This window comes from Cardiocondyla obscurior, linkage group LG04 (assembly GCF_019399895.1).
Source record: "Cardiocondyla obscurior isolate alpha-2009 linkage group LG04, Cobs3.1, whole genome shotgun sequence".
NCBI lineage: Eukaryota > Metazoa > Arthropoda > Insecta > Hymenoptera > Formicidae > Cardiocondyla > Cardiocondyla obscurior.
Genome location: NC_091867.1, coordinates 9,255,539 through 9,267,040, shown reverse-complemented (window position 1 = coordinate 9,267,040; position 11,502 = coordinate 9,255,539). Strand labels below are relative to the sequence as shown.

Sequence of the window (11,502 nt, the reverse complement as noted above, 5' to 3'; positions counted from 1 at the left end):
TCTGTCGATTACATAGATTTCTCATTGTTTTATTTTACTTTCCGGTTGATTAGCGATTAAATACTGCCCCAAGATCGTTCAATTCTTAAGGAGAGATGTTAAAAATCTTTGTAATAAAGTAATTATTATTTTCTTTTTTTTTACAATAAAATTGCGATGTTTTAACGAAGATGTGCGAATGCAGTTGCATATTTAACATCAAGCGAGATAAATAATATAATTAACATTTATTCAAAATAAATATGGAAAAGTCATCTATATAACGCAGAAGTTTATCGAAAGGGCTTTCGGCCCTTAGCAATTTATAATAATTTTCGCGAATTCTGACAATCGCCAGCTCGGTCGAAGGTTAACACACAGTTGACCGTAAGAAAGTTCAACGATCTTATTATATTTCTACAATCGTGTGAATACGATACAGTGTACATTTGTATCCACACAAAAATTTATACAACTATGAAACAGCCGCATTACGCAATATTAAAAAAAAAAAAAAACTTTACAAAGGAAAAAAAAGAAAAAAAAGAACAGTATAACGCGCATGTTACATTCGTCAGCATTATGTCGCTTTAATTTAATTTGATTTCTATTTTTGTTTCGTAATTAAATAACTTAAAAGTTAATCAAATATATTATCAATTCTTATCAGAAATCTATTGTACACCGAAAGGCCAGATATGGCATTTTCTGCGGCGACGGCGACGGCAGCTGGCGTACGTGACTTCCCTCACTCTCGGCCGCCGGGTGCGGGGAGGTGTAGCAGGCCACGTTCTCCCTCAGTCCTCTATGACCGGTGCTCCGCAACACATCTACGCACGTGCTTCGTGTGAGATTCGACGCACACCACGCCAAAATCACCTACGCCAGCCGCCGTCGCAGCCCCACGAGCGCCATTCCTGACGGTGAGTGTATGTACATGCGTGTTCAATTGTTGGATATTTAGCTCTTTGATTGAACATTAAATTGTGCCCTGCAAAAACGAGAACGTTTTCAAATTTAAATGGCCCCATGAAACAAGTGGAGAAACGAAAATAATTACTACTCCCGCGAAATGTAACTTTTATATTAATTGTCTGGAAATTGTTATTTAAATTATTAACGTTATTAAAGTTCGATGGTTATATCGAGCGCGATACCGATTGTGGCACTTTATGATCATCATTAGTCTGACAAATAAACATTTATATTAAATGTACTTAATGAAAAAACGGAATATGTAGATATTTGGTACGCTGGAATATTTTAAAGCGTGTACATTCGTGCGTGTGAATATTCAGACTAATTCTGAACGATAAAATAACGTTTCGATAAAAGATTAAATTAATTAGATTTATAAATTATTAAATAGTAATCGGATTTTAATAAATATCAAATCAATTTCGAGATGGTACTGTGATGTACATTTCTGAATTGTGATTATTTACAGGCTGTACAAAGTCTAAACTCGAACAGAGTTGTTAAGACTTATTTTCGAAAATAAAAAGGAATTAAATAAATAAATAGAATAACTTTAAATTTACAATTACGTATAAAAAACCATTTCGAAATGGTGTAGAACTTTATAAATCTCATATAAAATTTAAAACATTCTCAATCTTGTAAATATCTGTATGCTACTAGTTTATATTTTCAAACTGACAAAAATATTAATTAATTAATTCCCTTTTCTCTTCTTCTTTTTTTTTCCAGAGACCATCATATCGGTATTTTAACACGGACCGACGCAACAATTTTTCCGTAAGTTCTAACAAACGTTAATCTCTCTTTCTTAGTATAAAATTTATCTCTTAAAACATCTTCTTCTTGACCGCCGTGTAACGTTCCATGTAGGCGTCGTAGCCGTCCAAGTCCGCGAACTGTTTCATCTCGAAGAGGTTCCCCTCGAGTGCCAGCACCGAAACCTTGGAGTCCTTGAGGATCTTGAGGGGTATCGAGTTCAGCTGCAGGCAGTTCTCCTCCAGCCGCAGCGTCTTCAATCGCGGGCAGCCCGCCAGCTTCTCGGAGATGGTGGCGATTTGGTTCTGATTGAGGTTCAGCTCGACGACGTGGAGGCCAGAGGCGGCGTCCGGAACGACCGTCAGCCGGTTCTTGGACAGGTCCAGGACGTCCAGGTGCCTCAGGCCGCAGAACATTAGCGGGAAATCGAATATCTGATTGTCGGATAGATTTACCTGCTTCAAATGGCGCAAGTTCGCCAACGACGAGGGGACCAGCCTGATCTGGTTCGCGGCGAAGTTGAGGTTCTCCAGTTTCTCTAAGGCGCCCAGCGTGCCGGGAAGCGCGGTCAGCCGGTTGTGGCTGAAATTCAGCTGCTTCAGCTGCGCGAAGTCGCCGATCTCGTCCGGCAGCGTCGCGAAGTTGTTCTCGGATAAGTCCAGGGTGCGCAGCGTCGGTGCCAGGTCGTGGAGCTTCCGTGTGAACTTGTCCAGCTTGCACTGCGACAGCTTTAAAGTGGCGGTCTTCTCGGCGGTCTCGTAGTGCCGCTTCACGGCGGAGTTGCCCATCGCGTAGGTGCCTCGATATCCTAGCCAAGATCAAGCGCCGGAGCTTCCCTATCAACGAGCGTCGTAAAAGAATTAATTTATCGCGCCTGGCAGCTGCTCGACGAGCATCGCTTTCGAAGCCGGGCTCTCCAGCGAGTGTTCATACGCTTTGGACAGTACCTCTTTCTTTTGTCATAAACTCGAGTAAGTATCGCGGTCGAATTTCGTGCCTACGATTAAAGCCTCGTTATTCTCCTGTAATTCGACATAATTTTCAGATTTACGTGCATGCGCTGGACTCGCAGGACAAGCGGAAGGACCTCGCGATGCATCGCTTCGCTTTCGTGCGGTTTCAAGTGTTCCGCGAGGTGCGTCGACGACGGTTGCCGTAACGACGAAGGTCGCCGAGGTTCGCGCGGGGAGTCGCCGGTCGTCGATGCGCGCGGGATCAGACTGTACTTTTGCGCGAAACTGTACCGGCGCGCGCCAGCTCGCGGCTGTGTTCACTTCGCGTCGACGGGGTTTCGCGGTGCACGCCGTTGCCGGCACGGCGTCCGGTCCTCGCGGAGACGCGTCCGGTCGCCGCGGCCCGTTCGTCGGCTTTCCTCGTGCCGACGTTCCCGCGTAACCTAACCGCGAGTGCGGAGTGAAATGTCACGCGATTGACGGGGCACGTCCGCCATAGTGTTGCAGCAGTGGTTTTCGCCCCCGCCGCGCGGCGGCGGGTCGGGCGCCCGTGGCGCGCGCGCCGCGCGTCCGCCCGCCTGCCCCGAAAAATGGCCGACAAACGAAGATGTAGCGATGCGCGTCGGGTTTACAACAGACTGAAAACGCCGCGGCAGCCACCAGTGCGTAGTACACGATGCGGCAGTGCGCGGAGGTGGTGAGATAGTGGGATCGACGTCGCCGGCGAACGACATACCGGGTAACGATGGCCTCCACGCCGAAGACGGAGAAGAACGCAGGTAAGATAACCGCTACTCGATCGGCGATTACTGCGGGCGAGCGAGCGAGAGGGAACGAGCGCGCGCGCGACGATGTCGCGGAGAGAGAGCCGAGCGGGAACGTTGGGAGGAAAGAGACGGTGCGAGAGGGCGCGTACGCGACAGGCGTGCGAGACCGCGCGACGTTCCCGTCCTTCTCTCCAGGTCGTTCCTGGAGGAAGAAACGGCGACGTCCCGCGATCTCGTTCACCTGCGATTTATCTTTCATCGGTGCCGAGCGGCCCGGTGTCGGCCGACTTGTCAAAAGCACGCGGCCGGTGGCGTTAACCCGACGACGCTACCGGACGCGAAATGTCAAAAGCATATGTGTGCCGCATGCACTAATTTTTCTCTCGTCCATCCGGGACCCAGAATTCATCCGAGATATCCGCTAACGTTCTCGCCGCGCGTTTTTTTCTTGAAATTACGATAACGGCGGACACGACGAAGAAAGAGAAGCACGATTGGTTTACTTTCTCACGGGGAATCCTTTCTCTCTCTCTCTCTCTCTCTCTGTTTCGTCTCTCGTCTCGCGATCGTTTCCGCTCGCGCCAAGAACGAGGCGCGTCGATAATCTCGGCCTCGTCCGGATCCTAATCTGTGCCTCGGGAATTCGTGTTCCTTCCCGGTTAAGTCGCAGCTTCGGTGGCAATCGATCGCGGCCTGGATCAATCCATTACGAGCGAACAATTCAACGTTATTTTCTTCGACGTAAATAGGAGAATTGGGTCGTATTTAGGTAGACGCAGATTAGGACCCGATAACGTGGATCGATCTGTTATAAAGCAAACGATTCCGGCAGACAAATAATTTTTTCTTTTTTTGCGCCAAAGAATAACGGATAATGCTCAGAGGGTAGATTGCCCGGAAATCAGTAGTTCAAACCGAATATTAAATTACTCAATTAAATCGCGATAGCGAAAACGTTTGATTTTCCTCGAAAGAGAGAGCGCGGCTAAATTCGACAGCACTTGAAATCTGGACGTGATACTTTAAGAGATGTTTGCACAAGTGAGTTCTTGCTTTTCGTAAGAATGCGCTGTTTTTCCAAGGGGCTCGAGCCAGCTGTTTTCGCAGCCTGGCAAATACGACGCCCTTTATTTGCGATGCTAGCACGCGGAAAGCGTAGGAATGTCACGGGAAAGAGCGGATCTTCGAGAGACACCTAAATAAAAAAAAATGAAAGGGGGCATCGTTTTATTCTCCCACTAAATTCGAGAAGCTCGGTAACTAAGTCATTATTTTAATTACTCGCCGCTGATTGTCGCGCAATTTTAAACGCGAGCAGTGTAATCCGACGCGACGCCGCCGTTGACCCTTTCTTGACCGAAAATAGTTCCGAAAGAAGTTGGAATGAAATAGCAAAGCGGGTGGGCAGTTGAACGTCGATTTAAATGTCCGCGACGGCCTTCAAGGCCGCCCTCCTCTTTTTCCCGCCGAGCGGAGGATTTTCGGGGTGGAATTTCGCATTGGGGCGGCCAGTCAGCGCGAGCGGGAGTGTGTCAATAAACTTTGCGCGCGTCCAGACAGACCCTGGATTCGGAACAGCTGGCCGTGTCACGAGTCCTTCCGTCCCACAATTCGCCCTCTTCCGAACAAAGACCTATCTCACCCTGGCACGAACCGAGAACGACTGTATTTTTCGTAGCGATTTACGACCCCACCCTCTCTACGCTCCGACCGCTGGCGAACCCTCCATCTCGGGCACCCGCAAACGCACCCTCTTCACCCTGCTCTCTTCATGCGTTTCTCGTTTCGTCGTCGGCTCTCGGGGCCCCTTTTAGCGCGCGGCATTCCTTTGGCTCGTCCGCCTTTCGAAATCACGATTTTACCGCCGTTCCGCGAGTCCGATTAAACGTCGGGACTTCCGAAAAATTGGCCGCTACGAAACGTCGTACGTAAACGTCGATCGGAATCCCCGAGGGGGTTTTTTATATAGTATTCTCCGGGTAGTTCGATACTTGGAAAGTGCGACGTGCCGCGATAAATCGGACGCGCGCAAGTTTTAAGCTCCCCGGTTGAGTCACACTTGACGTGGCTATTGTAAAAATCGTACGTTTCCATTTCTGTTTTAAATTCGTTGTCAATATTGTCGATATTCCAGACGCGCCGAGATATTTCGTTCCCTTGCGTCTTTAAAAAAATTTTCTCGTTATACCTCCGTTATATTATTCCTGCGTAATGCCGAAGGGGAAATATTGGAAAAATATCCATTTTTTTTTCCATATCGCGTTCGCGCAAGTCGGCGCGTCGCGTATGAAAATAGGAATTTTTAATGGAAACGGGCCGCGAACCCCGGATCTGTCGGGGCGATTAGATTTTGATAATACGTTGTGTAACAGGTGTTTTCCGGTGTTATCGGCTTATCAGCGCCGATACGCTTTACCTCGAAGGGACGACCGACGGACGTAGGTATTTAAGTAAGGGCTCGATCAATTCGCCGGATAAAACTAAAGGCAATTAATTCAGTACGTCATCTGCTTCACGTAATTGCCCTTTTAACTCGAGTTGATCTGTTGACCACCGCAATTCCAGGCGCATTTGTCGATTTCGACGCGGTTCTTTTTTCTTTCTTTTTTTTTTCCTTTTTTTTTCTTTTTTTTTGTTCATTATCGCCGGCATTTTCCTCGCTAAATGAATTAATTCGCGTTTAATCGCCCCGAGCGAAACACGGAAGCATTACTCCGCGTGTCAGGGCTTTCCGCGTTTCAATCGGTTTTAAAAATACGCAGTAAATTTCATTATATCCAGAAACAGCTCTCGATTGGAAAAAAGAAAGGAAAAAAAATATAATAATAAAATAAAATTAAAAAAAATAAAAAAATCACCGATATACTTTCGTCGCTCGCGGCCGCGGCGGATTGTCGAGTGTGTTTTGCTTTAAATCGCGTTTTACAATAATGTTTCTCCTTCTCTTTTTAAATGGGAATGCTATATCGCGTTGTAATTTTATTAACCGGTACCCACGAGCATCGGGATCGATAGTAAATCTGCTGCAAAGCCGCGACGTAGTCTCTGAATGGCGGGAATCGTTGAATTCCCGACTCCGGGAGAGTCTCGGAGTCGTATCGAAATAATTCTGTGACGGCAAGCGGCGTAACGTGTTCGGCGGCAAACGTATAGATGATACCGGCAATAGTCACCGACATTCGAGTAATCTTTGGGGCGCGGTGGGACGACACGGTAGCGGAAGATTGAAGCGCGAGATCGGGATATCGTCGGGTCCGCTTCATCTCGCCCGTATCTTTCGTCCGTATTTCGTCGCTATTGTGTCCATTACGGCCTTTGTACGACGGCTCTGGCTTCAGCCGGTGTCGCTGCCTAATCCGCAGACATCTCTCCTCGTTACCGCGACCTGCGGAGGGCAGCTTCCTCTAATAGCCCGTCGCTAAAAGCCTCCGCGCTCGCGCGCGAAGCCAAAGAGTCTCGGAAATTTGCGGGGTCCGAATAAAGTCGCCTTTCCGAACGAGATGGGACGGGTCTCCTTCGTCGGATAACGAGTCATTTGCAGAGACGCGTGAACGACCGTGTCTTTACGAACGTCGAAAACGGTAACGTGCGACTCGCGTATCTTCGCGATTGTTCGCCGGACGAGGATAATAACTTCGAGGCGCGCACGTAATGAATGGCTAATTGCACGTATAAAATGATACCGCGTGTACAGTAATGAGCGCCGTCTACTCGAATAATTTATGAGCACTTCCAGAAGATTGGTATTGCCCAACAAACTGAGAAGAAGGCATCCTCGAGGTAGTTATTAAGATATTCAGCCGTAGTGCCTCTAGAAACTATTACGTTGACTCGCGTGACGTAAATAATTGTGCGAAGAATCGGCTTTATACGACGACGTTAATTTAATAAATATTAATTAATTTCGCGAACGCTCGGAATCGTTCCTGCGTAAAAAGGAAGACGCGCGAAGTCCGGTATGCAAAGAAATGTTTTTCGATACGTCAGATCGGTAGCGGCAATTAGCGCGGCATGCAGCGGAACGTGCTCTCCTCGATGAACTTTATTGCCGCAATTATTGCGGTCTATAAATTTTCATTAGTATGACGGCGATATCGACAGAGTGCGAGAAACGCGCGAAGATTAACGGAACTATCCGCGTACGTTCGAGCTTCCGCTTCCTTGCGACCGCCGGAGGTTCAATCTCGGTATAAAAACTATCGATACCATTTTGCGTGCGAAAAAGTACTCGAGAGTATCACGCAAAAGTCGCCGACGTTTATTTGCGTACGATTACGTTAATGACTTTACGTTAATGACGCGTTGTAAAAAAAAATTGTCCCGAGTGTATCGTTAACTTGAAGAATTCATTAATATGCAGCCGTTTTTTTTTTATTTTTTTTTTTTTTTTGCGCTACGTGACCGTTTGCGAAGTAATGAAATATTGAAAATATATATTTCGAGTTAGTTTTTACTACGCGTAGTCGGATATCTCGGAAATTTATCAAAGCCGCGAGCAACGCGCTTGCCGTTTTCCTATGCGAGCCGATTCAACGTGCAATGACGATGACAATACCCAGTCCCAGCATCAGCGCGAGCGATACTTCTTCTCACATACTAATACAATGCAAATAGCGAACGGCAATAACAGTCTCGCGCGAGATCTTTACGACGATTGTGCAACAAGCGTCGTTATCAAGGTCTTTGTTTTTAAGAAAGAAATATGATACAAAGATACAGACGTCAGACAAGTATCTACGGTTCGTTAAAAAAAAATAATCTCAAGTACGACGCGCAATATATATTTACAATTAACCTTATTTCGATAGATATACATATAAGCGACACGTTCAATATTAAAAAAAAAAAAAAATAGGATATAATTTATGATCGAATCAAATGGAGTGGAACTTGAAATAAAACGTTCGCCGATACTTCCGTCCGACATTCGTGACTTAATACTTGAAAGTGAAGGGCGTTGATTTAAAGAAAAAAAAATTAAAAAAAAAGAAAAAAAAACGGGACTCGAAACTATTATTTCGATATTCATTTAAATCGCACTTTTCGAAAAGACGGAAAATCGCGAAGGTTACTTGAAAGAAAGGGCGCACGTCGAGGTTCCTCATCAATCCCAGCTCCCTCGAGCGTTCGCAAATTAATTCCCGATAGTGAGAAGCGTCCGTACGAGAGACGTCGCTGGTTTTTCGAAGGTCCGCAAATAAATTGTATCCTCGCTCTCACGAGCTCGACGGTCTTCGTCTCGAAATAAAGAGCGAGGCGGTAAAGAGCTTGGGTTTCCACCGTGCGAGACCTTTTGTCCCTCTTCTCCGTTAACCCTCCACCGTCGCTCCCTCCCTCGCGCGTCTTTTGCTCGTCCGTTCCTCTCTCTTCTTCCCTCTCTCTGGCCCGTTAAAATAGACAAGACTTCCCGGCCAAAGTCGCAGATATTACCGGCCAATCTTACGCCGAAGGTCCGTCCGCGTGTACGACAGTTTACCTCGGATCCGCAGCGAAGTTGGTTCTCACTCGCGTCGACGTGCACGCAATTTTATCTCCCCGTGGTCCGCGCTTTATATCGCGCAAACTGGCATTTCGAATTTCGTCGGGACGGTAATCAACGTTTTCCTAAGTGGGTTCTTGACCGCGCTGGTGCATTTTTTCTCCTTCTTCCCTTTATTTCCCCTCGGTACGTTTAATAACCGCCGCAGTTAATATTTAGCAACATATTTGTAGGCACTTTGCCTTTTATATTCCATACTTAAAAAAAAAAAAAAAGAAGAAGAAAAGTTTTATTTTTATCGACGTCAGTTCAACTTCCTGAATGTCAGCGCGACGTATCGAGGCGCAGGCAGGTTCACTGAATGGGATAAATATAAGATTAAGACCGGGGAGAGTAATCGATTGACGCTATTATTTTTTTTTTATTGATAACGATAATAAAAATAGGAGGCGACGCTCGGAAATGTGATCGACGCGCGTCGAGAGGGCGAGTGAAAATCGCGCGCGGGGATGGGTCACGAGCCCGTTAACGTTGCGTAAAAGGGCAACGAAATGTCAATTCGCGACTCGGCGTTGCGTATGGTGATTGCGTGGAGATTAAGTGGGTGTTCGGCACCACGGTGGCCTGGCAGGCCGTTTTAAAAGCGTCGCCGGCGACCCGGGCGTCTTTTCCGTGAACTTTGCGGAATGTATGGCAGTGGGAACGCGGCCTTCCCGGCGCAGGCCCCTGATTAATTACTCGATTAAACGGGAGCCAGTCGAATTACGGAGCGCCGATTATGGACGTAATACTCTGCGCGGCGGCTTAATCGCTCCCCCGACTCGTTGTTGCCTCCCGTATAATTAATGTGCGTGACCCAAGTGGAATTGGAACAACGTAACTAATCCGTCTCTTAATTACCTACCTCGCGCGGGACGATTCCGTCTCGCTTCGAGAGACTTTCCGCGGCAGAAGCTCTTGTTCGCCGGACGAAAATGCCAAACGTCGTCTCGTGGAATCGCGTGCTCGCCGTACTTTTTGAATATCTTTGTTTTTATTAATTAACCGATTGGCCCGCCGGGACGTGATCGACAACGCCGTGGAAAATATTCGTGAAGAAACGTCGATCTAGCTACCTTCGGTCATTATCAATCGTATCGCGGTCGATCGAGCGTTAATCCAGCGATAGCGCGATTACTTGTAATAAATAAGATCGGGACGTTACGACGAAATTTCTCGCACGCTCGACTCGAAGATCATTCGAAAAGGCTGTGTTTATCGCGCGCGCTCGAATCGCGTTTTACTTTCAGCGCATAAAGCCGCAATTATTCAATGCGGGACAAGCAATTGCGGGATGATCTCACGAGATCGCGAGATACGACGCGCGATGTGGAGCGGACGAGGCGCGTTCAGAGCGCGATCAGATGAGAGGGATCGTTACGTATTCGTTTAAATACAAGTCACGCGCGTTGCCGGAGAAATTGGGGGAGGAGGGAGGGAAAGATTGCATTGTACTCGTGCATGTTTACTCGCGCGTATGGCGTTAATTAATGCGCTAAATGCGCCGGTAATCGGTCGTCCGTCGTCCGAGCGCGTCTTCGCTCCGTTTCCGAGATAGAAGACGGGCGGATAAGATAAAAGGCACGTCGCGGTAAAGTGCGTCGCGACAAAATTGCCGGAACAACTTCGAGGAACTGACTGATTGAGTTTTCGGCGCGTCGAATTCTTTTTACTCCCGACGAGAGAAAAAAAGAAAAAAAGAAAAAAAAAAAAAGAAAACACTCCCACCGGTTTCTTTCTTTTTCTCGCAGCGATTGAACGCTCGTTCGATTAATTCGACGTTTGTGATGTAGATAATTACAATTTCAGCCAATTCCGATTCGTCGAATTAAACGTACTTTCCGCGGACGCGACATATGGCGCGCGAGTCGTGAATTAAATTAATTACGCCCGCGCCCGATCGAGCTGAATTCTTGATGGAATTATTTTGGCGTATCATTTCGATTCCGTTCAGCGGTACGTGCTTTACATACCCGAAATCGCGTTTATATCTAAACGCGCTTCGTTATACCGGTAACGTTTTACGATCGCACGTCCGCGGCGCTGTCGGGAGCCGTTTCTCGCGCGCGATAAATTTTTACGTTCTTACGCGTTTTATCTTTTTTCGGACGTGAGATCACTCGCGGACTGTAATATACCTCCTACTTGTTCGAGAGCCGTCATATGCGCGAGTGATAATTTTCAGACGCGCGGTACACAACGCGGATCGGCGCGAGCGTAAAGATAGCGGCCGCCAAAAATAACGACGTGACGAACGCGACAGGAAATCTAGCGCAAGTAGGTCGCAAGTTCATCAGTACTAATGATTTCTAATCGGAACATCTCGTACCCCGCCGAGTATGTTTTCGCCAGTCTGCTCCTTCGTTGCTTTCGCGATAGCGCGGATGGAACGATCGATGATCCAAGCTTCGTCGAGCTATCGTAGTTCTTTTCGCGACGGCGCGATATTCTTAAGAAAAATACCGGCTCTCGGAAACTTTCGCGAGAGACGACATCGTTATTTTTTTTTAGTTCGGTCACCGTCGCTGGATCGGCAATACGTATTTCG

The 11,502-nt window shown here is 47.2% G+C and overlaps 2 protein-coding genes across 3 annotated transcripts in view; one reads left to right on the top strand and one right to left on the bottom strand.

Annotated features, from left to right (window-relative positions):
* Positions 1–104: 104 nt before the first annotated feature.
* LOC139101574 (leucine-rich repeat-containing protein 57) lies at positions 105–3,480 on the bottom strand. Of its 2 annotated transcripts, none has more exons than XM_070654823.1 (2): positions 3,406–3,480; positions 105–2,552 (listed from the first exon to the last, which is right to left on the bottom strand). In XM_070654823.1, the coding sequence occupies exon 2, from the start codon at positions 2,502–2,504 to the stop codon at positions 1,788–1,790; it is 717 nt and encodes a 238-aa protein (XP_070510924.1). In that variant the 5' UTR covers positions 2,505–2,552; positions 3,406–3,480; the 3' UTR covers positions 105–1,787. The 2 variants fall into 2 exon arrangements, with proteins under 2 accessions (XP_070510924.1, XP_070510923.1); XM_070654822.1 differs by lacking the exon at positions 3,406–3,480 and adding an exon at positions 2,664–3,202.
* C3g (C3G guanyl-nucleotide exchange factor) overlaps positions 3,270–11,502 on the top strand; it is a 54,118-nt gene continuing 45,885 nt past the window's right edge. Inside the window, exon 1 of the mRNA XM_070654780.1 lies at positions 3,270–3,448. Coding sequence (XP_070510881.1) covers positions 3,415–3,448 — 34 coding nt within the window. The 5' untranslated portion in view covers positions 3,270–3,414. The remainder of the gene's footprint in view (positions 3,449–11,502) is intronic.

Excerpts from the sequence above, each read along its gene's own strand:
- LOC139101574 (XM_070654823.1), bottom strand. The coding sequence starts at position 2,504 with ATGGGCAACTCCGCCGTGAAGCGGCACTACGAGACCGCCGAGAAGACC.